Source organism: Calliopsis andreniformis, chromosome 4 (assembly GCF_051401765.1).
Source record: "Calliopsis andreniformis isolate RMS-2024a chromosome 4, iyCalAndr_principal, whole genome shotgun sequence".
Taxonomy (NCBI): Eukaryota; Metazoa; Arthropoda; class Insecta; order Hymenoptera; family Andrenidae; genus Calliopsis; species Calliopsis andreniformis.
The window spans coordinates 12,029,795-12,056,886 of record NC_135065.1 but is presented as its reverse complement, the minus strand read 5'-3'; the positions used below and the strand labels follow the sequence as shown (position 1 = coordinate 12,056,886).

At 46.1% G+C, this 27,092-nt stretch overlaps 2 protein-coding genes across 5 annotated transcripts in view; both read left to right on the top strand.

Moving 5' to 3' along the window:
* Nucleotides 1-27,092, top strand: part of Sarm (sterile alpha and armadillo motif) — a 79,123-nt gene that overhangs the window by 13,709 nt on the left and 38,322 nt on the right. The window contains exon 1 of one of the 4 annotated variants that reach the window (XM_076377292.1): nucleotides 26,815-27,013. The exons of the other annotated variants lie outside the window; for them this stretch is intronic. Coding sequence (XP_076233407.1) covers nucleotides 26,933-27,013 — 81 coding nt within the window. The 5' untranslated portion in view covers nucleotides 26,815-26,932. Of the gene's footprint in view, nucleotides 1-26,814; nucleotides 27,014-27,092 lie in introns of those variants that run through there. 4 annotated transcript variants of the gene reach the window in all.
* LOC143178233 (uncharacterized) lies at nucleotides 19,928-24,077 on the top strand. Its single transcript, XM_076376763.1, has 16 exons — nucleotides 19,928-19,959; nucleotides 20,009-20,079; nucleotides 20,135-20,391; nucleotides 20,488-20,584; nucleotides 20,632-20,704; nucleotides 20,761-20,852; nucleotides 20,905-21,358; nucleotides 21,469-21,779; nucleotides 21,883-22,187; nucleotides 22,255-22,500; nucleotides 22,593-22,810; nucleotides 22,880-23,018; nucleotides 23,094-23,318; nucleotides 23,379-23,685; nucleotides 23,735-23,789; nucleotides 23,894-24,077. Exons 1-16 carry the CDS (start codon nucleotides 19,928-19,930, stop codon nucleotides 24,075-24,077), a joined length of 3,066 nt encoding a protein of 1,021 aa, XP_076232878.1.

Sequence of the window (27,092 nt, the reverse complement as noted above, 5' to 3'; positions counted from 1 at the left end):
AAAGATGTCGCCTCGCGACACCGCGTTGAATTATTTATAAGGATCGAGGCTGGGCAGGACGCCTCCAGCGGGGTTACCGCATAATGCCCAGTCGCATTAAACGCTAATAATAGTCTCCTATTTTCCCCGACGACGTGCATCCCGCTCGAAGTCCCTTCACGACCGCTCGATGCACCCACATTCCATCGGCGACCATTAAGTTGATTTCATGCCGATGGGATCATCCCCGAGATAGCATCTTTCGGTAATAATTCACGATCGATTTCGGCGCGGTGGAATCCCGTTGTTGCGTCGCCAGCGAGGTCAGACAGGCCTGTTGCATCGGCTGCCTCTAGTGCACCAGCGAGTGCAGGAGCGTGAGCAGCCAGATGCATGTGGCTACGCTTGATTAGGTAGGTTCTGAGAGGTTCGGAGTCTTTTCCAGGAGGGAATTGGAACTTCCGTATGAGATGCATTGGAGGGATTTACGCCTCTGTTATATGCACCTTTGAATGGGGAATTAGCGATTTTAAGCGGGCTGCGATTGTCGAAGCGTGATCAGGAGTCTTTAATTTTCTCTGCACCGCTGCTGGGTTCTGGGAAATGTAGAAAGGAAAACTGCACAGGTTTTATTGATACAATCTGGCGGATTCTTCAACTTGCAATTTTCAAATTTTTAAATATTCAAATATTTAAATCTTCGATTATTCAAATTTTGTAAATTTCAGTTATTCAAATATTCGAATCATTCAATTAGTCAACTCTTCAAAAATTCAACTCGTCAGCCTTTTAAATACTTAACTATAAATTATATAATTTTCGATATGTAAATTCTCAAGTGTTGGATCAACCTCAAGTGAGACGTCAGCAGAAACGAACTAGAGAAACTTGCGGGACAATGATTGCTGTATAGAGAGAAACGGGATCTCGCATTCCACGGTGACCTATGCGCGTATCAGTGCCGAATGAACAGCCGCCACTCAATCGCCGCACTTTGTACCGATCGTATCGAAATTTATTGCGAACGCGAATCGAGGCGGCATTAATCGTAAGCGGCTTAGGCGTTTCATTGATGTCCATAGTCGATCGAAAAAAAGCCGATTACCGATTGCGCGCAACCTACGACCCTTCCCTATGGATTACACGCAATCTAGACGAGGCGCATTGCTAAATCGGAGATCGTACCCTTGTTGCACGGCTGAAACGTCACGGCGGATTCGAGACTGTGATAAATCGATTGCGTGAGCGTAGATAAATCAGGGGGAACGAACATTGACACTTTGGTAACGCGAATTCCAACCCCTGAATATTGCAGTGTCTCTGGGAACAGTATTTCATGGGGAATCTTTGAATCGACTCGCGGCGGGATAAATTCCCTGGAAATACTTGGAACTTATTATACATCCACTGTGAATTGCAAATAGTTTCTTTGTGCCTTGCTTCGTGTGAAATTAATAATTGCAAGTGGGGCAGTTCTTCGTTTCCCTTGCAAAAACTGGGACTTTCTTATTTCAAAGGAATCAGATATCACTGGGCTTGGGGGAACCAAAAGGGAAGGGGACAATAAGGCTCTGCAATCAGTTGTGCAACGAGCCACTCCGTGGTCGAACAAGCGCGAGGAAAGTCGTCAAAGACGAGCCGCCGTGATACCATCTATCGTCCTGATAAGCTACAACATGGAGCATCGCAAACAGACCGCCGAAAGCTTTATCGGTGACCTTTCTTCTGTGTCAACGCTGCTCGCCGCTCCAATTGGCGGCTTACGTAGGAATTATCTCGCAGTTAACGGCGCACCCCTTTAATCGAATCGCTGGACAGTGCAATGAGAATGCAATTAGGTGTTACACTTGGTCGAAATCGAGCAGCGTGCTCCACTTTACGTACAACTTTTGGCCTTAGCTTCAGAGAGAAATATCGAATTTAAATACCTAAGATCTTTGAGAGTAATAAACGAATTGAATTAGACATGGCATGCTGGTTAATAATGCAAAGTGGTACTGAAATCGATGAAGCATGGCTGGTTTTAATTGCCCAGTCTAATTACGACAGAGCGAGTCGACCTCCTCGAGAGCTACTTTTCCTTTTGCTTTCCCAAAAAAATTCTAAGTCAATCTTCTAAAAATCTCACGTGTTCTTGTCGCTATATAACAATCCTTTTCGCTTTCTCTTTACCAGTGATGATAATTGCCGCGTAGGAATCACTCATGCGCTGACAGACAATGAGGGTCTGTTTTTTCCATCACTAATGATCGTCAGATGATCGATGCCGATTACCTTTGGATAGATAACGTTCTTTTTAACCTTTAACTCTCGTACGCGACTCGAGTGCATCTGTTTGATTGGAGGGAGTCCCTGTCGCAAGAGAACGTTTTCATCGGTGGTTCTATCGAGCCGCGTCTTCGGCTAGAGAACCATTAGTCGCATTAGCAATGCAAATTGCGGTACGTCTGGAAAATTAATCTGAGAGAAATTGGACGTCCGTTTGGTACGTGCGCACGCGATTGACGATAATACGAGTGGCTTAATAAATGTCTCTTGTATAAAGGACGACGGAGGCGATCCAAGCCGATTGCGAAACTCCAGGAGACCATCGCGTCTGCAGATTTTCGATAGCGAGTGTTTCATTCTGCTACTTGTCGCTGGCGAGTGAGTCACTCTAAGTGGAACTCTTCCATGGAATTTCTACATTAGATTTAGTGGAATAGTTTTATGGGAAAAAGGTTTCATAGAGATCTCTTAAAAAGGACAGGGAACTACGCAGAACTGTAGAGGTATTCAAAACAAGCCACGATTACGAAAGTGTAAACGCCATTTCTGCGATTCTGGTTGTCGTAACCACGATCGAAGGAAAAATACTTCCACGGAGTGTTCCCTCGTGTTACGACTTTATTTTCCTCTCTGGTGGCAAGGGAACGCGTAACATCGGCTACCGATCTCGACGAAGCCACTCGTCGCTGTTACATCATCGTAATCAGCTCGTACTGTCGATATAGCTTGATCTATCGGTCGCTGAATAACTCCTCTTTTAACGAACCCCGTGGAACGCGTTCGCGGATCTTCCACTGTCGGTTTCACAATCAGGAAATACCTGGCATTCCTCGATTCGATCGTATCGTGTCGGATGCAGTGGCGTGGAAACCGTGGAATCGCGTTCCAGGAGACAGGGTGTTTCGTTCATTATTGGTAGGATTTAATCATATTTATTAATGCTGAATATAGAATTAATTAAATGTTTCAAAGGTAAAGTTCCTTTAATTTAATCTCCATTAAAAATGAATATTTTATCACACAGACTTTTACTGAGGCATAAACTCAAGTTTTCTAAAAATGTACCTTAGGAGCAAGAACAGGGAAAGTAGTAAATTATTTCTCTAATTAAACGTGGCTTTCCCGAGAGTTAACGTAACTCTAAGCAAACGAAACGTTTCCCTTTCATAAATTTGTCGAGCTCCTTTCTCAGAACGCTCGATTCGCGAGTTATTCAGACGGTCGGCAGCACCGATAAACAACACCGACTATCTACTATCCCCGTTCTAGAATATTGTTGCACTATCAGCAACCGGTTGTTTGGTAACAGGACGCAGTCCCCGTACCACGATATTAAGCCATTTCTGCCAGCTTATCGCGACGCTCGCCGCGAAAGCCGACTCGGTCTTTAGCTCGGGAGACGAGAGATCGGATTGTAGATACGATTTATAGCCGCGACAATCCGAATCTCGCGTGTCGAACTTGGTAAATGGGAATGGCACCCACGTCGAAGGGTATTTCTGATATTAAAGTAAATGTCCGAATACCTAGACGCTCAAGATACATGTAAGCTTCATATAAAAGTTGACGATTTGAAGTCCTCGAAATTAGTAGACACCATTTTGTCTCATTTCTTATTTTCAATTGCGCTGGTTGGAGGTATGGATAAGGGCTGAGAGCATAAAACTCTCAGCCCTTGGGTAGCCCAAAGGATCGGAGAAGGGATTTGCGCGATCGTTTAAATCACGTCCGGTCGCCCACGCGAGCCGAGTGCAAGCAAAGCGATTGCACGAGGCGCAGCGAGAGACAGAGAGCGACGCACGATTTCATTCATGCGCGACCCACTTAAATTTCATTCAACGATCGGCTGTGCCGCGAACCTTCAATAATACCGGTCCGCCTTTCTCTCCAGTTGCCCTCGGAACCTGTTGCGAACGGGTCACAGAAAAATTTTCCCTGGTAAACACCGTCGACGCCTGGTTCACAATCACGATCCATTGCTTCGCCGTCAGCGACACTCGAAACCCTTGTTGATTAACTCCTGCGCAGTTGACGTCCCATTACCGATCAATGAAACGACTCTTTGTATAACAGAGTCGCCGTGGAGATCGTCGTATCCTCGCAATTAATCCTTGTTAAAGAGAAATCTGGAGCCTCGTGTAAGTTAATGTTATTGCTGTTTTCATGAAAATCGTGCGTATGGAGGTACACAAGCGTTTCAGAAAGTAGGCTGCAACGCGTATAAATGCAGATTAGAGGCGAGACCGATCCCCCTGTCGTGTCCCGATACAATCTGCATTGTAATTAAATGCCAACCGTGTCGTTCGTCTATCATTTTTCGAACATTCTAACCGGTTTTCGCGGGTTTTCCTTGTTTCGCCGGCGACGGAGGGTCACTGCGCCTTCGCTCGATATTTCCATATGCATCGCGCGGGCAAGAGCCTGGCGAACGTGTTCGACAACCCGATTAGAGTGTAATAACTTATCGAACGAATGTTCCTGCGGTAATCTCGCGGTACCAAGTTGTGAACAGCATCTAGGGAAAAAGCCTTGATGTTTAAATTTCACTTTATTCTCAAGATAGAAATAATCGAGGTGATTATAAAAATTGTAAAACCACATACAAGTAATTAATTTTCTCATTCTCTTCTAAAATTTAATTTTCGTTAAAGATCCAGCATCAAAATAAAGATACCCATGTAATGCATTTTGTAAAATATGCATCCAAGACAGCGTTTGATATTTTAATTACCCCTTGTAGTTGTTCGCTTCTCGTCGAGAGCACGATGCGTGTTAAACCGCTGCAAATCTTCGACGCAGCTTTCCTGTTACGAGCTCTCGCCGCGTTTTATGATCTCGAATCTCGTACAACGTCGAACGCGTTCAAGGGTCTTCCATGCTCGCGAGATTTCATCCGTCGATGAAAGATAGGCTCGCGAGGAGAAGCTGACGATGTAGCCCGTCCGTGCTTCGATCGCGAGACGCGCTAATTAACACCAGATCCATGGCAGAGGGAGATAGCCGAAGGAGGCTGGGAAGAAGAGGCAGAGCTGCCTTTGAAACTCGACTTGCGCGATCGAGTTTATTAAGTCGAGATTGGCTGGAGGAAGGACACGAGTGGACGAAGCACGTTGTCACGCACACGCGAAGTTTAACGGGCTTCTGTGAACCGGACATGAAGCCAATTTGAATAATTGTTATCACTCGCAACGTGGCGCTACGTAGGCGTGGGGATCAAGGATTTATTCATCGATAATGCAAAACCAATCGATTTGTGATTGAGAAGTCTGTTTTTCGACCTGTCGCAGAGCTGAGATCGAACTTCAATTTATTTAGAATTTCTATGCTCTTCAAATCATAGGAACTTTTGAAAATTTAAATTTGAAAATTTAAAACCTTGAATGTTTAAAAATCAAAGCTCCAAAAATTCGAATATTCAAAGGGTTCAGAGATTTAAAAATTTGAAGAACTGTTAAGCAAGCGTTATCCTCAAACGCAGAAGCCCAAATGAACAGCAGCCAGCTTGCTTCCACTTGGCAGTAGAATAAGGCTCCCGCAGGGGTCCCTGGTCAGACTCGCAGCGTCTTTGTCAGGGGCTCCTCATCGTCTGGCGTTGGTTATGGACAGTGCAACACGTAACCGCAGCAGCGACACAGGGGATTGTGTTGGTTACACGGCCACCCACACCAAACAAAGGGGCTGAGTCACAGATTTTATTTCGAGGCTGGAAGTAGTCCTGAAATAGACGGCGTCCCACGACGAGAAAAGGCGGCCCCGTCTATTTAAAGGGCGGCTTAACGACTGGCTTCTCTTCAGACTCGCGATTGCAACACGACGCGGGAACTTTTCGCACGTGGGCCGCTGGGCCGCATGGCAGAACTTCCGGTACGGCTGTTCCTTCGCGTGGTCCACTGTGGCAGAATTGATGGGAGCAATAAACGGGCTGGTGTCTAGATTAGATGACAATGTATCGCTTCGCGTAGGAAGTCCTACAAATGAGACCAATGGGGATGGATAATTGCAAAATTTGTGGACCCTGCTAATTGAGCAGACATTGAGAGGTCAATCAACGAATTAATATAGGTATCACTTGTGCTCTCATTGTTAGAAATTTGATACTTTCAGGGTCTTGGTACTATTAATAGAATTTTGATAAATTTGCTTTGATAAATTTTGCCTGCTCTCGCTCTTTTCATGAGGGAACCCCTCGCCCCATCACGCAAGAGTTAATCGTGAGATAAATAAAAAATTCATCGTCCATTTTTTACCCCAGCACAGTAGAATTTTTCTACTTTCCCCAGCGAATCTAGGGTCTGACATCTCGGGGGAAAATTGAAAAGAATAAAATTTCACAGAGATCCCTCTGAACTCCTACAATCACGTGAAAGTCCCTGAGTCTCTGAATCTCTGAATTTTCCGCGTGAACTTGTACTTCCGGCATACTCTCGCCATCGACTGAACCAATCACAAGTGTTTACCGACAGTGGAGGAAACACCGTTCAAACCGCGGCCAGAGTCCAAATAATCAAGGAAGCGATGCGCTTCTGGCGCGGCTACAAGACTGTTTTGGCATTCCACGCTCATCGAGGAAATCGAGGCCACGCGGCACTCTCCACGGGGAATCCTGTCCTTTGTTGCTTTCGATGGAAGGAAATGGCGGGTGACTCGACTCTGTCAACTTTGTAGCAAGCCTCGCAAAGGAGGGCTCCATATCTCGGGGAAGTAGTCTCGAAGGAATACTCGCGAAACTCGTCGAAGGCCAGAGGGAAAGATAATGGAAAGATCTGCGCTCGCGATCGACCTTGCGTCTACAAATGCGACTGAAGCCATTCGTGGATATTCCCACGACTCCTGTGCGTCAAACAGGGACGTCCCTTTGAAATTTCATTAGCCTTACTTGGCTAACAACTGTAGAATTAAATAGAAACGAGATAAGATCGCGATACATTGCGCAGACGTCTTCGAGTCGTGAATCGGTACTCGACCTTTTGGGGAATCAGTCGAAGACGATGGTGCTCTCAAGGAAGACAAATTGCATATTGAGATACCTGCTTTGGGGCGTGAAAAGCTCTTGCGTGAGAAAACCGAGCAGCGAGAACCAGTCGGTGGCATTTTAACGCTCGCACGTGCAAGAATGCGCAGCCGAGAAGCTGAGCGAGCAATCGATTCCTCAATACTTTCTACGACTGCCAGAACAATCGTTCAGCTTGGTCTAAGTCTCTTTCTCGCGCAACCGGTTTCGTTCTTTCCTCCATGCTTTTGCCTGAGGGAACTTTCGAGCTCTAAGTGAAGAAGAGGCGCAAAGTTTAATTTTAAATAAGAGTACCTATGTACCGCTAGAATTGTCAGTCGAAAGATGACGTTCTATGGAAAAACAGCTCTCAGTAGATTTAGGATAAATGCACTGAAATAAAATCTGAAGTGGATGATATCTGCAACAGAGAAGGTATTACCCTTCAATCTTCCACGATGAGAGAATTACAGTCGTACAGGGAATATCCGAACACTCCGAAATTACCACCATAAAGTGCACTATCTGAAACGCACGATCTGGAGGAGGGTCCTTGAAGCGAGCTCTAGAGATTGCAACATTTACTTGCCGCGAATATCCAAGACGTCAGGCGGTCGCACAAAGGGATACGGCTTGATTATTTGTCGATCGCCGGAACAGAGACTAGATTCCAAGAATAATAAGTCTGGATTATTTTCCTAGGCTTTCTGTAAAGAAGAAATACCCGCAGAAACTCCACGCCGCAGCGAGACTGGAATTACTTCCGAACTGAATTGAATTGTCTGAGGAAAAAGAGTAGGCATCATCAGTCACCGAAGTGGGAGACTGACAAAGGAGACAGATCGAAGGAATCAGTGGTCAAAGGAGCAGCGACCATCTCCAGTGACCAGAGACGCGAGAGTAACGAGAGGATCGCAATTAATAGCTGGAAAGGAAGGTGGTGCTCGCTTCAGAATTAGACTTGCAAAGCACCAGCACGGCCATCGAGCAGGACGGTCGGTGGAAGTAGTGCGTGCGCAGCGGGCCCGCGAATTAGCAAGTCAGATTTCAGAATCGAGTCGACATCGCGAAAAATCGTTCGCTTTATTTGCATCGAGCGAGTTTTAACGATTCCATGGAAGATAAAGCCTGGGGGCGACGGAAAACAGTGGAAATTGAAAGCAATGTAGGGAAAATACAACAATAATTGCAAGTGCATCTGGCGCTGGTGGAGGCTACAGAATCGTCGTATGAAGGCTAGTAGACATCGATGGTTACCCTTGGCTCTTCCTTCAACCCTCTCGCGATGCACTCTGTCCAATCTCGGCTTTTCCTCTTCCTTTTTGCGCATACTGCAAATACTGTAACGCGTACTTCGTCCTCGCGGCGTCGACAGGCTCGCGATCGTAAAAATGGTTTATTTTGCTCGCCGCGCGACGCCGAGCCGCGGTCACGTTGCTTTTATCCTGGCTCTTTATAGTCGTGAAATTCGAGCCGCGACTACCGTTCTCCTACCGGTTGCCCAACCGGACCGATCCAATCGTGAATTCCACGTTTCGATACGCTGCTGCATCGAGCACTGTTTATTTGTCGTGCCATCGCCCAGGAAAACGCCGTCTCCATTACCTAGAATTTTTTTACACGTTTTTATCGGCCACAGATCTGTTTTATTATACGCTGGAGAAAGAAATTGTTCAAGTATTGTAGCTTTGAAATTTTCTGCAACTAAAATTCTCGAGTATTTCAGTATTAAATCCGTGCATACCGAGTTATCCTTCGGCGCTATGCATGGATTCGTTCGGGTCGATTTGAAGTTAATAAGCGGCGCGGAACGAGCAGCTCCATATCGAGGGCACGAAAGCAGACTGCGAAGAGACGTCGCGACGGTTCAATTACGGGCGCGCGTACGCGACAAAATTTTCAATTCGGTGCGTCGAAAATTGCTCAAAGGCCTGTCGAGCGCGGATCACACGGGCCGCTGGAAAAAATGTTAATTCGCGGCGATGAAGATGGACACTCGTCGCAGATTGCCCTGAAATACGCCCGCGATTATTTCGGCCTCTTTCCTCGACCGGTTACGCAACACTCTGCAACACTCGCGACGATTCGCAATTAAATTTAACGATCAAATTAGGCGCCGAACGACGATCAATTTGCGGTGAAATTAATTGCGGCGAAATAAAATGTCTTCTCGGTGGAAAAAAGAAACTTTACGATCGCGGGCCACTTGTTCTGGGACATTTCGCGCGTTTCACTGCGAGAGAGACTTCGTTGGAGGTGCAAGAAATCGACGTGGTCGATGGAGGTCGAATGGAATATCGTAAACTCGTCGCTCATTGAAGATATATCAAAGCAGACGTAGTACCTGCAAAATAACTTCTCTGTAGCTATTATTATCGAAGATAATTATCGCGATAATTGCGTGCTACCGTGGAGGAATGCGCTTTGCTTATGCCTGGAGACATATTCTTCGCGATCCGTGCATCGTTTTTTTGCATAAATTCTCTGCAAATAACGCAGAGAAGCAACGAGAAAGTGCATTGGAAATGAAGTACTTTTGTCTTTACGAAATACCTCAAAATCGAGCTCAATTTATTGCTTATATCGAGTGTGTATCATCGATCGAGGTGTTTTGAGCAACCTCGATTACTGGATGCTTTTATGTAACGAAGAGATTAGAAAGGGGAAATTGAAGATTCCATAAGTGGAATCTGCCGCGACGTCATTCACACCTGTGGAGCGTCGATCTCTCCAAATGATCGAGATCCCAATGGACCATAAATAGTCGATACCCGCGGACCGACAACGAAACGATGGCACGTCTTATAGACAATGCAGAGGCACGTCGCGCATTCTCTGCCCACGTCCTCGGATACCGTATTACGTGCGTAATATCTAATGGACGTTTACGACGTTTAAAGGTGGCGCAAAGTGGGCTAATACGAGGTGCCATTTAGTCAGTTAAAGGTCTTTGAAGCCACGTCCTATCGGTGCTCACCCGCTTGTGCAATAAATACATAATTTTATAGTTATTAAGTGATTGTCACTCGACCGTCGGTGTTTCTGCCCAACGAGCACTCTTTCCTCCCACCTGCTTATTCTCGACTGTCGTTTCCATCACTCATCTCTTGGTAGAGGATTCACATCAAGGAAGAAGAGAACAAGAGAAGAGAAACTTACGAAAATAGTATCAAGAAGCTTTCTAGATTTTTTGGAATAAGGCTGATGCACCTTTTTCAAGAACCCTCAATAATGGATCCTGAATCACAGTTGCTATATTTCTGATTTCAATCGAAGATGGGACAGCCATCGAGGTCGACTAACACAGCAAAGAATCCATCCTCGCAGCATTCTGTCACGCCACTCGTCGATCAATCAAATCACATGCAAGGACTTGCGTCGAAGCTCAAAATTATGTGCATACGATCGAAATTGTGACTGGGGAAACCTCGATACACGTGTAACTGTGCTAGGATATACAGTAACTAGGTAATTGTCTACCGCGAGGCTGGCTGACAGAGGCAAGAGGACGTGACGAGATTTCTCGCGTCGGTACATAAAAGCGACGATTTTTCTCGTTTCTGACCCCATTCCGCGGCCGCTTCTGCCGCGGTGCGAGAGTCGCACGTGCAGATCCGACGATGGAATGCGCTGAAGAACAAAGGGTGCAGCTGCCGCGAACTGGTGTTAACTCGATTGCCGGCGAATCAAATAGATTAATAGAATCACCGAAGGGCACTGCAGCACGCGCTTGGCGGCTCCAGATCCTCTCGATAAAACCAGTCCTGTTAGGATTTCAGCTCTGCCATTCGAATTCAATTATTCATGACCGAAGTGGATGAATAGAAGCATTGTTCTTGGTACGATTTCGGAGTAAGTGGATGGCGTATAGGAAAGTTTGAATTTAAATGATTAAAAAAGGAACTTCGGAGCGCGCAAATGTTCACTCTTCAGCGTGGAGTCTATCCAGACCTGTTTAGCCATCAGCAATGCCCCATGATTCGGTAATAAATTGCTGGTAGTAAAGCAGACAAAAGGCTGGCGCTGAACCATGGGACAGACCGGAAACGATTGTCTGAACTTTGCTGTCCGCCTTTGTTCTCCGGGCGCTAATGAGCGTCGACGCGAAGCGTAACATCGGCGCGAGGAATCGACCTTGAAACCGATGTTATGTAACCGCTGTGTTCGTTCGTGAAACGCAGAAGAGTTTAGCCAATGATGAGATATAAAGTAGACCTATCGTCTAATATATATTATTTATTATTACAGTATATTTTGATTAATACTTCCCAGAACTGTGTGATTAATTACTGAGTTAAGAATTTAGGATATTCAAGGATAACGCAGATGATGTCTGATCGTAATAACGAAGACATACATCGTCGTATCATTCGTCGATTGATGTAATTAGGTCACCGTAGTGGGTGTAGAAAAGCTCGTGATTGAGGTTAATACTCTTAAATCCCGCATGTTTGCTTTTCCTCTTCGTCGCATCTTCGCTGATTCACACTTGCGACGAGTCAACAAAACGACCACCACGACTCGACGAAAGTTCACGGCTCCAGCTCTGAAGGCACCTTTATTAGCCTCTCAAAGAGCCTCGATGATCATCAATTCCCTTCTACCGATGATTTCTGTCGAAATTAATAAACGAACCATCATCTGAGGAAATTCCTTCGTCACCGATGAAAAAGAGAGATCCAGTGTCGGTCACTCGTCCTCGTAATTAGGCCAGCTTGGTGGGTGGCTGAAAGCTCGTGATTAAGGTTAACACTTCCCGTGCCGAATCTCTGCACTTTCTTCTCCGTGTCGGGTCGCGTGGTGCAAGGACACGTGGCTGCCTTCCAGCGACAAAAGTGTTGTTGCTGCAACAATGAACGCCGCTTCGCCGTTGCTATCATTATACCTTTATGCCTCTGCGCCTCGAGCAGCATCCTCTGGCAAGGTTATAAATAATGTTTCACAATCCCTGAGAGAGGGAGAGTCAGGGAACATTGTCATTCGGAGTGACACACTTTTTTGGGGAATCAAACTGCTTTTGAGAAGCCTTCTCTTTCTTGAAACGTTCCTCTGTTTCTGGAATCCCATCTCAAGTAATAACCATTGGGACTTGGATAGAGAAACTTAAGGAAATTTTCAAGAATCCTGAATTAAAGTTTCTTAGCTCACGAGCCAAGGGCTCTGCTTTCGATCAAATTTCGTATCGACCATCAAAACTTTATAAGCTTCAGTTGCTCGTTCTGAGTCACAGGAATCAATGAACACAGTGCAGCATTATTTGTCTCGAACGCGGCATGTTTGTCTTGCAATTAGAACGCGTTCCGCGAACACGAAATTGATGGCTGGCCTCGATCTGGGCGAACCGTAAACTTGCTGAAATTGCTCGTAACGTTGTCATAATTTATGATCTCGTTCAATTGTTGCGTGTTACGCAACAGTGGTATGAAAAAGCGCAATTAGCCTCGTGATACTCAGGACGCGAAAAAGGTCGCGTTTTCCACGCCGAAAATTGTGAATCGGTTGATCGTGGATCTGTAGCCAGAGAGGCGAACGAGAAATCCCTTTAGCTGGACGTTCGTACGGTGGTTTTACGGCGTTAGTGCCATAAATAACGCGCGTCGTACAGTCGTCGAAGTAACAAGACGTGTTGCTATTAATAATAGTCCGATACCCGGCCACAGGGAGAGATTTACGAAGGTGGTGTGATTTATTCTGCTGAATATCTCGCTGCCACTTAGCCAAGCTTCCCAACTAAGTTTCCTGCGTTCCTAGCCTTCTGAGCCTGGCACCTCGAGCAACCGTTCGCAACTTTGTGGATGCTGAGCGTGTTCCCAGTTTGTGGGAAGACGGAAATACCCTTCTGAGAAAGGTACTTCATTAGATGTTCGCCTGAATCGTGAACCTGTCGTTCATTACTTTCAGTTTAGCTGGAATCCTTCCAAGGGATGCGTAGAGTCTTCCTATGTAAGTATTTTCATTACAAATGTAATTAATAATTAAATATTGGAGAAAGAATACAATCTTTCTGGACGGAGATATTAGTAGATATTCTTGTCGAGACGATTATTTTATGGGAAATAGCCATTTTCCGTAGATTAATCTTGGTTAGAATTAAGAATGAGTGAATGACAGAGTGGAAAGACTTGTCTCATTGGTCCCCCCTCTTCTGATCGGAAAGTATATATACTCTTGAAAGTCATCGAATTTCTCACTCGCTCCGGAGCCTCTGGAGGGTGTGGATCGTCCTGGCGATCCTCTGGAGGGACTTCAGGGACCCTGGACTACCCCTTGGACAGTGGACTACCTCTTGGACACTGGACTATCCCTTGGACACTGCCCAGCTTGACCATTGGCTATCCTTGACCATTGGCCATCCTTGACCATTGGTCATCCTTGACCAATGGTCATCCTTGACCAATGGTCATCCTTGACCAATGGTCATCCTTGACCAATGGTCATCTTTGACTAGACAAACACAAAGGGTATAAAAATACAATTGTCTTTTATAAATTCGATATTACAGACCATGGTGATGCTACCCATCCCCTCTGGAGGCTCAGCGGAATAATCTGTAAGCACCAGGAGTCCAAAAAAAAAGAAGAAATTCACGATGCAACTTTCAGACCCTCATTAAGAGTCTACGTGTCGCCCTGCCACGCTTGTTTGTAACAATTAAGTCGCGTTCGCGCATAAATATCAGCTGCTTCCGTCAGCCGAAACAGCCGACGTTTACGACAGGAATGTTTATGCGGGATATAAAGCTTGTACCGTTGCACGCCTCTCCAGAGCCACTCTTTCTTCCTTCTTTCGTCTTTTTCTCCTTCGTCTGCCTCGTAACGATCCTGGCAACCCCCTTCGGAAGAGGATTACGTCTCGGTTTGACTCTGGCGAAAAAGGGGACCACCGTACAGAGATCCTCGTCTCTCGGTGAGTTACGATATCCCATAAAAGCTCGATTCTTTCCGCACCTCATTCGCGGTTCAATTCGAAACTTTGATCCTCTGCCAAAATCCAGGAAAAGGAGCTCCCTTATCGAGGTTAATCGTACCATATCTTTGTATTAACTTTGTATCCTCAGAAAAAGTATAGTCGTTACTTTTTTACGAGGAAATGGAGACCGTTTAGCGATTGGAAATCGGATAATATCGATGATGATAGCTTATCTCGGTGAGATTGTAGACGTACTGATCAAAGGAGATAATAGATTGAAACATAAGTGTGATTATCATCGGTTAATCCGATGAAACGATTGCGTGAAGTCGCTAATCAACTAGGAGTAGCCTTTTCTTACCAATTATTCATATTTCTTAGTCTCACTACCGTGAGCCTCTGGCATGCGTGCTTCATTGTATGCTGATAGATAAATTATTTATATATTTATCAAAGTTGATTCATGGTGATGGGCTAAACTGGTACCAGTGGCTCCATTTCCATTGAAATGCTAATAAATTTACCATGGTGTTCAGGCGCCACACCTCGCCGTATCATCCTGTGAAAATGTTCACTCTGGTTCCTACATGGCAACCTGGTGCCTTCTGACCTAAAAGCGAGCCACATTCTCGAAGTTTCAGAAGCTCAACCACCGTGCGCTTCAATGCAAATTTGTACTCGTTAATCTATTTTAGAACAGCTCACTGAGTCTATAGAATTTCCGAAGACCATCAATTCTCACTACACCCACCACTAATCTCGTGCATCTAACATAGCAGGAACTACTTCGACAAGCTTCCAGCTTATCTGATCTAATCGTGAGGTTACTGGGGAACTATCTACTCGGTGACTATCCCACTTTCTTGAAACAACGTTTTCCTATCCTCATCAACATCGTTTCGACCCGAGAACGAACTTCTTCTGGACTCTGTTAAGTTCCTTTCAGTGTAGAACGTCCTCCTCGAAGGACACACTTCAGGATGAATAAAAAAGTACAATATCGAAATAATGGGAGGAAGTGGCGTCTGTCTAGTGGAGTGACTGTGTCAGGGGCGTACCGTGATCCTCGCTGCGCCCTGACCTTACACACACCTATATAGCTATTCATTTGCAAGCGTTCGAACGATTGAGCCGAGTGGGTGGGTGTTGGTATGCGTCTCCTACGCCTCAACGAGAATTGATGTTTCCGACGATTACACCTAAACACCCTTCTTCCTTACTGAATGGCGGAAATCGCCTTGTTGGGTCCCAATTTTGCTCGACTTTGGGCCTCAGGGAGCATCTAATTATACTGGAAGTCTTCTTTATTAAGAGCTATTCTAGACTACATTTGAATCTTTGGTGATTAGAACATTGATAACATTGAGGTTTTCAGTAGTATACATGTAGATAATGTAGACAAATCTGACGACGAAAAATCCTCACGAAGAGAAGAGCCACATCGACCACAGTATCCCCAGACTCAAACCAGACATGACTTAGGAAGCCAAATGAGCCGTGAGCTCGAAAGTAACGCGACCCACGCGACAGGATATTTATAAAGGCTGGAAGCGTTCGATTAGCCAGGAGGCTGAAGGTATATCATTGCTGGATCTCGGTTCGTAGCTCGTCGCTGGTCCGTCTCGATCGAATATTCATGAGCACGAAATATAGCGCGAGGATGACAAATAGCCGACTAATTTCACGGCGCATACCGAAACCCACACGCGCACTTGTGTACTCTTTCCACGGTTTATCAGTGACGACTTTGATCGAGGCGAAAGAGGGATCGATAGCCTTAAGTGTCCTCGCCTGGTAGGTGCAGCGATTCCTCAGACTCCGTTTATACTTTTCATTTTTCTCGTTTAAATACGAACGCATCCATCGCTGCAATTATTCACCGTCGACATTTTCAAGATCGAAGAATCAAAGGAGCGGTAGTGACTGCAATTGTCAGCGGATTCAAGCCGATTAGGATCGATTAAAAGAACCCCCCACGGATCGATTTCGTCAGCGATTTACATGATTCGAGCATTAACAGAGACAATGTCGCGAATTGCAGGCGGCACGCGATTCGATGAAGACGCGCCGCTGAAGATAATTAATTTCTACCGCGAGGGAACGTCTACCTGCAAGATTAATTACTTCCGGACTCTATTACTACGTCGTGCGACGCGGACGCGCGAGTAGCGCGCAAGAATAAGCCGCACGATCTACGGGAAGATTAATTACAAGGGGGTCTGTGGAACAGCGTTAATAAGGAACTAGGGAATATTGATTAAGCTTTATAAGTAGCGTGAAATTTTGGCCAGAAATATTTGGAAATTCCTGTGCTACTAAATTTCAAAAACTTCCATGGTTCAGAGCTTCACTCACCCCTAGTCTCTCAAAGGGCTCGAAACAGTAGTTCATCAGGGTAGTTTATCATTTACCTCTTGCCAGGTGATTCGTATTCATCATCCTTTTGTCTCGAGACGACCGAACCCCCATGAGGATATTTAACTTACGAATTAATCAGCTGAAGGAGCGACGTTTCGTTCCACGGCGTCGCTCATTATTCTTACACGACCAGATGAATTACGGCAGTTAATTACAAAGGCGGGGGATCTCGTGGCATAGCGATCCATGGACAGACTTTCAGTTTCGGATGTTCAAGCTTCTAGCCTTCCCTTAACACGCAATAATTCAAGGAGGTGAGGTTTCTTTCGTTGCTCGTAAAAATGGAAAGATACTAAGAGCCTGGAGGAGTTTGTTAATCATCGAGACGAGCTTGAAATGGTAGCCTTGAATCTCGTTAAGGTTTCTAGGATCTTAATGTATCATTTTCTCTTATCGCGACCAAGTAATGGCCAACTGAAAATTAGAGTCGAAGAAAACTGGGTCGTCGATAAACCGCGTCGCTGAATTCCTCGAAATCTGACAATATCTTCGACTTTTGCCCCAGAAAACAGCGAAGTAGCTAAGCCTCTCGCGGTAATTGTCATAGCCTCTGGCGATCTCGCGAGGACTGCGATAAAAAACGTAATCTGCATGTTTCGCTTATCTTCCCTTTTGTAATGATCCAGCGGCGTCGCTCAGTCGGCGAGCGTGGGCATCTTGATCTCGAGATGATTCAGGTTAATTATGATTACACGAAGAAAATGAGCATAGAGAAAGAGAACGCGAAGGACGACAATTTTCCACGAACTTTTCTCGTTCTTCTCATAAACAGAAACACAGATACTTTATTGAATTTGCATCTCCATCTGGGAAGGACATTAGACACCTCTGGATTGAAATTTCTGTGGTCTTATGCTTCACATAATTTTCCTCGAGAGACGAGGATTTCATTCTCGTCGCAAAGAACTGGCGTAAGGCTTGCCCAGTGGTTGTTTGTGTCCGCTCCCGAGAAACATTAATAATCATGGTGCGAGGCTTGTCTGGGCGGAGGGCCTAATCGAAAGCGTGGATGACTCACGCTTCGCGATTGTCGTGCGATGCACGCTTGACACGATTCTCTGTACTTACTCGGAGAAACGAGGAAAGTCCCAGCTTCGTTACTTGGAATTCCCCCGCCTGGGCGCAAGAAAAAGAAACTGGGCTCCGTTTCTGCGCTGTTACGTGCTTCCCTTGAAACCCGTTAAAAAGAAACAAATATCAAACCAAAATTAGGAGACTATTCTAGGGAACTCTCAAACTGAGTCAACTTCTTCTAGCTTGCTCTTAAAGAACACTAATCATCAATAACCGTCGTCATCCTTGAGCTCAGACGACTCAAAGGGAATCAGCACTATCATAAAGCACACCAGAATGTCAGGAAGAGTGAAATGGAAACAGACGCTTCTGCCATAGTATTTTACATGCAAAATGGCCTGGCAGCTCCTAGGTTCGTGCATAAAATTTTTCCATTTCCTTGGTGGAAGAACGGGGCGACATTCTCACAGGTGTTTGAACAGGTCCGCTTTCGTAGTTCTCAGAATCGAGCTTGTTCCACTTACGATCCCGTTCCGCTGCCAGGAAACGTCGGTATGTCGTCGATGTTTTAGCGTTTAAATATTTTATAACTGCGTTAAAAGCACGCGAGGGCCGTCCACGCAGAAGATGGACAGAATTGGGTGGTCCTGTCGCGAAATTCGTGCCTCTGTGGAAAATACTTTGCTGATTGACGAGAAACACATTTCGAATTATCTTCAGTCGAAGAATATGAATTATACAGATTCAAAAAGAAGTTCAGAGTCAGAATATTTCATTTTGGACTTCAGTTTCTAATAATAGTAGTTGCAAATGGTTACGATATCGATTTCAGTTCTCGAAGCAGTTATGAGGAAAGGAAATGATACTTTAAGCGTTGTGAAAAAGGAAAGGATCGATGTCCAGGTGCACGAGGTGTCTCACAAACTTCCAGATAGTCGTCATCGGTCGAGATAAATGTGCAGTCGGCTGCACCTTCCTCCGCTGTAAAATAACGATGCTTGATAATGAATCATGGCGAGCAGTGATTTTGCGAAGTTTCACGATCGCGATCGTCGAGTAGTGGGCGGACGTCGAAGGTCTGCGAGCCGGCACAGTGTCACGAAATCGATTCGCGACGATTTTTCTGTCGCGAGCGGAATTAATGTCTATCTCGGTTCCGAGAACGTGACGTTAATTGCGGGAGCCTCTTTCTCAGTTTAGAACGCACTATCGCTTCCCTGTAATTATTTTTACTTAATCAAATCTCCTCATAACAAGATCCTAATACATTTAATAAAATATCTAAACATCATCGAAGAGAAAAATTACACAGTTCACAGTTACGCAGTTTACAAAAATCTGAAAGCAGTTTGAGTCAGAAGTTCAACACCCACAGGGCAAGATTGACGCAGTTGTAAAATTAATTGCGGAGGGTGAAGGTGTGCAGCAACTCGTCGCAGCGATTATTGAAACAAAACGCGCTGCAACGGTGGCTGATGCTTTAGTTCAGGGGTTAACGATACTTCAACGCGCGATGATTAGGATGTCGCCTAGACCGTTTATTTTCGTCGAGGGCTAGGACGAAAGGCAGAGTAGTTTCAGAGATGGGCTTCGTTTGAATGGTATCACGACGTCATCGTGGAAAACGATGACTGCGAGCTTAATCTGGCCCGTTGATTGGTGTTTATGGACGAACTTAGTGCGCGGTGCACCAAAAGAAAATTATACGCTTTAATTAAGGCCGACTCGCGCGTCACCATCGCGTCCTTTCGCGATGAGATAATTACCTTGTCGCGAGTGCACGATTTCGCTTTATCAGAGCGATAGGGGAGAAAGGAATTCCTCTGTGCAGCGCCGTGTCGGATGCTGCTGGAGATTGCAATTGTTGGACATCGCAAAAACTCTGCCAGACACTTGCCAGATCTAACAACGTGGGATTTCTAATTCAGAAAACCGCAGTAATTTTATTTGCCCCGAGACTCATCACTTAAACGCGGAAAAGCGAGACAGCGCGTGAAAGAAGTCGTTCCCAGACGCGTCTCCGTCGGCTTTATGCAAAGAGGGCACACGACAGCCGCGCCGATGCCGCAGCTATAGAGACAAATAGTGGCAAAACGAGCCCAACGAGGCCTAATGACGTGTATTTGCATCGGTCATTAAGACGGCCGAGAAACAGTGTGGCCAGCGTGGCAGAAACGCGACAGGACGGCTCGCAATTCCGTCGGCTGTGCAAAAGGACACCACCGCCGCTAAAGTGACGCTTATCGCTGCTCGTGAAAGCCCGTTTTCTTGCGTAACGCGCCAGCACTCCTCTCCTCTGGTTTCCGCTTTTTTCTGCTGGATTCTGGCCTTGTTCGTGCCGACTGGCTGATGGACTCCAACGACTTCCTGGTGCTTTTATCGTGAGGGGGAATTTGTATGAAAATTAGTATTAAAAATAGGGTAATTTAGACTTGCTTTCTTCGAGAAAAGGCGACAAATATTCAGAGGAACATTGAGTAAAAATTGTTCAGTATCTGACTGTTTGAATTCTTCAATTTTTGAAGTTTTAAAGTAGGTAGTTCACAGTGATTTCAGTAATTTCACAGTATGTGCAATCAGAGGATCATGATTTCAATCGATCTGCTGACAGCAGAACCCCATGGAATTTGCAGTACGATTGCATATATTTCGGGGTTCAAAAGAGTTCGTTTCCCATCGCTGACAGTATGGAAATTCGAGACGTCACGACCTCGATATTGGAAGTCGTGGGAAGACTTCCTATTTTCGTAATCGCGAAGAGGCGATTAATCGTAAACAAATGGTTCAAGACTGTTTACGAAAGCGGAGCAAAAGTTGGACACTTATCGCTGGAGTGAAGATAGAGAGATCTGGCAGCGGGCGTCCAACTATCTCGAGCAGACTAATTATCGTGGCTAGACGCGAATTAGGAACGTAAAACCGAGAGAAGATTGTCGTTGCGACGAGACGAATGGGAATCGTCGCCGACGTTATCATCGACCTCCATCTCGCAGCTTCTCTCCTTACGTCCGCAGGATGCGAGAAATACCGCGGCCCTTTTACGCGATCCACAGATGCATCTGCACTTAAATGTAGCCTGCAGCGTCTGCGTCCGTCGCTGTCTCTGGAAATAGGCCTTGAAGAGTCGCCTGTTCTCATACAAATTAAATAAACCTGAATTATAAAAATTGCATCTCAAATAGAACATCTCCAACCTTTAATTCTCTAACCACGAATCGAGTTACAAATCCCTTGTCAACTGAGGCATCTGAAGTCAGCCCCAAGGAAACCAATGGCATATAATTCCCCGCCTGAAAAGGTTAAAGTCTCCTCGTCGAAGTAACCAGAGGCCTCAAAAGTGGCTAGACCAGGTAGAAGAGAGGCAGCGGCCCTCCAGGCCGAGGTGGAAACAGAGGAAGAATGGCAGCAGCTGTTAACTCGCAAAGGATTGATTCTCGCCGACGTATACTCCGAATGGTGTGGCCCTTGCATCGCCATGGTGAGCACCCTGAGGAAGATCAAGATGGAGATCGGAGGTGACATTATCAGCTACGCGATCGTAAAGAACGACCACATCGCTGACCTCGAGAGGTTCCGTGGCAAAAGTGAACCCGTGTGGATGTTCATCCAAGACGGCAAAATGGTCAAGCTGATGTTCGGAGCGCACTGTCCAAACCTGAGGAAGGCGCTGATCGAAGAAATTAAGAGGGTCCAGAACGACGAAGAACCGGAAATGAAGCTGGACGTCAGCACGCGTACCCCTGAAGAGGAGATCCGCTGGCAGCAGGAGGAGGCTATCAGGTACTCAACATATACATTGATCTCTCCTCTGCAGAGGCTCGCAGAGACTTTGTTGCATAAACTGCTATTTCGAGCGAGCCTGAACAAAGCTTGCAAAATTCTTAAACAAGAAAAGCAATCGAGGAGAGGGAGCGTGCCAAAGAGGAGGCAGAGAGGCGAGAGAAGTACGAGGCGTTCCTGGCACAAATGATGTTCGAGCTGAGCGAGGAGACTGCCCTCATCTTTTATCCGTGGGTCTTCAAGGACGAAGAAGGCAGATACAGGGACAAGTATCAGAGTCCTCCGTACATCGAGCTTACCACAGGACTCTTTAAGCAGAATTTCGACGTTCTGGAGGAGCAGCGGGTGCAGTTCACCGAGGAGTTGATCGAGAAGATGTTCGTGGAGAGCAACGTTCCTATTACGAAAGAGCTGATCGCAGGTGCGTCCTGGAATCCACGTCTTTGTCATTCGAACCCTTTTCACGCGTTACGACCGACTTCTCTTCCTCCTTGTCGCAACCCAGCTCCATTATCTTGCATCAGGATTAAGCGACGGCAGGACCATAGCGATGAGATTAAAAGGCAGACGACCTCACCCTGATTGGCCTGTGCCTTATCCCCACGAGTGTCCTAAGGGGGAAAAGAGATGTCCCAGCAGAGCGATCAACGATGTCGAGGATTATCTCGTGCATCTGATCACCAGCAAGGAGCCGCTGGTTCACGAGAACGTCGTTACGTTTAGCACGGACCAGTCTTACATGGAGAGACACGTGTACCGTCATGAGCCTGACCCTGAGAACGAGGAAGACTTTCCTCGAGTCGATCCTGCGATCTGGGTTCCTCCTCAGGTACTACAGAGAATTATTAATAATCTCTCTAGAAGAAATACAGAGTTCTGTGTGAATCTTGACACAGGCGAGAAGTAAGGTGCACGTTTACATGACCCTCTTCTCAAACTACATGGAACTGGTCCACCCTTACGAGGAGCCAGTCCCACCCCCGCCTCTCTGCGCCTTTAAATTCGGTTACTTAAGGTTCGAGGCAGTTCACGAAGCCTGCACCCTTTTCCCAGACGCCATCGAATATTTTGGCGCCTTCGAGTTCGACAAGCCACACATCGCTGGGCGAGTTGCTTCCAGTCCTGAGGACTTTGAGAAAAAGGTTTCCTAAGCAGTCGATCATACTTAATCGCTCTGAGAATATTATCGCCGTTTTATTAAGAAAGGGCTGACTTCAAGTCACGTCCTTCATAGGTCAGATACAAGACAGGCAACGAGGTGTTCGTGATCATCTTGAGGAGGGTCAGCGAGGATGCTTTTCTCTCGTTCGCCAGCATCGAGCCATACTTTGTCACCGAGGACAATGACGAGGCTGAGGCGATGATAGATGAGTACTTCCCTGAGGGAGCCGAGGATGTGGTTATGGAGGACTTCGACGACGAGGAGGAAGAGTACGAGGAAGAGGAAGAAGAGTACGTGGACGACAAAGACGACGAGGAACCAGTGGATGCCCTCACTGATATGTACGCTTTCATGTGAAGCCTGTGTTTTGGATACTGTTCTTTGGAAGATGGTGTTGAAAACCCTGTGATTGACGAGCATGGCAAAGCGATACGAAGAAAAAGGAATATAGGAAGATTACGTGAGAGAGAAATCATTCTTCCAGAGAGAATGTCTCTGGTCGAATGTTCCTACGCAGAATTTTCGCTATTCTCACTAAGACTGTTGACTTGAACTCACGCTCTGAATAATCAGAACGCGCGAGTCGCTCTGTTCGTCGAAATTCCATTCTTCGCGCGTTTTGGCAGAGCCGGATCATACTTGAATATTCGCTGTCGTCGGCAACGCGTTTGCGTAACTTTGGCAGAATTCCAACCGGCACCGGAGCTCCTAGAGGTTGCGTTACGCACCTGCCCAGCTGCCAATTCTTTTATTCCTACCAACCAGCGCGAAACCTTGCCAAGCTTTCTTCTGAACAAAGTGCCCCTCTGAGATATCTTCTTCGAAATTAAGTCTCCAAATTTTTCGAGAATTGACAAGCCTCGAGTGTTACTTTTGAGAAGCTGCCTTTATCGAAAATACTCGAGATTATCAGCGAATCGAGCGTGTCAGAGGCAAACCAATTGTATCATTCGCCGAATTAACGAGACAATTTGTCACGCGAACGACGCGAGTTCTCCTCGAGAAAGTCCCCACGAGCTTGCTATGACTAAATTTCGCCAAGCGATCCGAACAATTGAACCATTAGCCACTGGGACATTAGTCACCCAGCCACTAAATCTTCCTGCTAAATCGGCCGTTTTAAACGATATTTTTGGCACACTCGACGACTCCGTGGAACTTCAAAGTGCACCGAAGTGTAATATCAATTTTATCAGGATTTTGATCGATTCAAGATCTACATAGATTCGTTGTTGATCTTCGAGATCAACTAAACTTGTTCAGAGTTATGTATTAGTGTGTTACCTCTGTTTTTTCTCATTTGCTTCCCGCGCAAGCGCCGCAGGCGACCAATTGCTTAAACATTGGTAATTATTGCACAAGCATTACATAAGCGACTGGGGGGAGGGGAGGGTAGAGAGAAAAAAAGGCGCAAATTACAGTTACGCCAGGGAATTCACGTCCATCGCGCACCATTACGAGCCATTAACGATCGTTTCGTCTCCTTCCCTCTTTGTTCGGGCCATTTCCGTCGGCGGGACGATCAAGATCATTTTTTCTGTGCGAAAACCTCCATAAAACGTATAGGTGAGATAATGGCGGCTGTAATTGTCTGCTTCGAGCGATCGATCACTGATTGATCGATACATCGTTTTGTCATTCGATCGACCGATAGACATCGCCCGAAGAGGAAACGCGATTCGATCTGTCTTATTTTCTGTCTCTGAAAGATTACAGTTTCAAGGATCAAACGATTATTGAGAATTACGAGACTCCCCATCAAAATCGCGTTTCAGCGGACGAGCCCTTGGAAGATGATGCTCGAGGGGTCGATCGTATGCGAGGAATGGCTTAGACGGCAAAGAAAGGCGCGTGCAGTTCGAGCGAGAAGATAAATTTACACGCGACTCCGCGTCGCCGATGCCTGTTCACCGTGTACCCTCGTTTCTTTTCCTTTCTACGATTCTGCTTCTCCTAAGCGGTCGTTTTCTTTCCCCGTGGTCACAAATAGGAACCCCCGAGCCCCATCGTCCTGCTCGAGCGAAATTAATAGCGTCGGGATGCGGTGGAGCCGCGATTCGTCGACGCCTGTTCCTGATTTACAGTGTCAAAGTTCACAATGGGTTGGCGAAAGGGCGCCCCCGAGACTATGCTTGCTTTCAGTCTGTCGGTGGAACTTTGCAAGCAAAATTTATTACTCATTCATTTGGTACAGTATTTATTAACTTGTTGAACTGCGTGAATTCTTTATGATAGAGGAGGAGGAGGAGGGGGAGGAGGAAGGTTGAAAAAGAATTTAAAAATAATACACGATTTTTTCGAAAAATTTTCTTTATATTTATAGCGTGGACATTTAGCTTCTCCGATTCGAGGAAGTCTAATTTTTGGGGAAAACGAAGCTGAGCTTAATCTGGTACTCCGAAGACAATCAGCTTCGGTTTCGAGCTACTTTGTTACGGAGAACGAGCTTGAGTTTAATTTCGTGCGCAGCCTCTGTTTCCACCTAATGGACCAATCGCTTCCGGTTCACTTGACCGTCGATCGTGAGTCAGCTAGCTTTACTCTGAAAAGAAACATTACGTTCTATAGGATCTCAAGGAAATAAATACTCCAAATTTGTTACTAAAGTTTCGTAGCCCTCAGCATTCTTCCAGCATGATACTTGGAAACGCAGACCTAACTGGGTTAGGAATCACAGTTTTCGTCACCAGCAGTCCTTGATCCCTTTAACGTGGGTACTCATGGAGCAGCTGCTCCTTTGCATCATTATTTTACTCAGAATTCGGGATTTTCCAACCCCATGACGCTCTAGTATAACAATCTGTTATAATAGACCAGATAGGATTCGTCGAAAATGATCAAAAATCAGTTCCTCCTACGCAAGCAGCTCCCAGGAATCGTCTCCAGTTATGATCCACAATCTAAATACTCTCCATAGGGAATTTCTGAATCCTCAGTAGCTCGACTTCTAAACCAGAGAAGGCTCACGAAATCAAACACCGAGATCATTGAGTTGAACGCGATTGCAAATAGAAAGCGCGTACTTCAGACCGTTTTAGGGCCTCGAAGGTCCTCTCGTTCTCATAGGTAAGCTCGTTTGCATACCTTGACGCAGTCGCCACTGGGAAATTACAGGTGTGCTCGCGGAAGTCGTGGTTAATCGTTGTGGGGAATCAACAGAGTTGGAATCGCTGTTGGCAAGGTGACTATGCCATTCCATAACCATGTGGGAAAATATTCACAGGCAAAACACTTTTTTTTACTATCCATCCACCTACTCTAAACTTTTACGCGATTAAAAAGTGGCCCAGGGCTCACTAAAATGTAACAGAAGCTGTGCAGCACGTTTATGTGTGAATGGATCCATCGACGCAAGCTTCTCCGCGAAACGTGCCAAAACCTACGCCGCCACGGTGTTAAACAGCAAATATTGAAACGTTTTAGAATTAATTTTTATCTTTCCCTGAGAGACGACACAGGATATGCGATTTTAGGGGAATTAGCACGTCTTGTGGTCTCAGAGGCGAGATTTTAAAAAGAAGGCTTGCCTCAAACTTCTCTGGAAACTGCAAACACAGACAATTCTACAGACATAATACAGAGACTCCAGAATCTCAGCCTCAGATATCACGAAGGCCCCTATTTTCTCAAATCGTCGCGCCAGATGGAAAACAATAGACACCTCCCCAAAGAACCACGTAATTCAAAATGCCCGCGGGGGAGGAAGGAGGGGTTGCATCCATGGCACGAGTAACTGGTCGATCGAACTCGAGCAATTCGCGTATATCCAGCCTCTCTGCCCTACCACGGCCTTTTCGCATATCGTTTCGAGCGAACAGTCTCCAATGATCGCCTCTCTATCCCTTCTCGTGGCTGGTTTGCATCGCGCTAGACACAGCCCTCCGAGTTCGAAGGTCATGGCGACCCGACAGTAGAACCGTTCGCGCCTCCACTTTTCGTATCTGCGCGCCGAGCAGTCGCGCCGTAGCGCTGGCCTCTGATTGGCCAAGGCAGTCAGTAGTGGGGAAGCTATATAATCAGCCGCGCGCCTCGGCGCCGTCAGTGTTCGCGCGTACCTCTACTTGTTCGTGTCTTCGAATCGCGGTTTTTGCTTCCCTTGCCTCGAGGCCTGTGTCAAGGAGTCTTGAGTCGATTACTTGTGCTTCTAGTGCGAGCAGATCTCGAGGGGATTCCCAGAGACTAGAATCTGGTGCGCGAGTTTTCGGTAGTAGTAGCATGATAGAAAGTCACGGTGAACCTTTGCATATGTAAAGTCCTTTTCCCTCGGATATGTGAAAAAAGGAGCGAGGGAGAAGCTGAGTCGCTTGGACTGTTCGAATGAGTGAAAAGACGGGGCTGGCACGCAGCGAGGGGTTACGTGCCGATTGAAGAAAGAGATAACGAGACACACCGATCTAAGGAAGGGTGCTGCCATGACAATGGTCGTCAACAAGATCAACATGTCGTCGTACTCCGCGCCGCGACGCACTTTCTTTTCGGGCCTGCATACCAAGGTAAATGTGCAGTCTTGTTCTTTTTCTGTTTAGGATTAATGTGATGCAAATGCATCGAAGTTCTCCATTCCCGATCGCG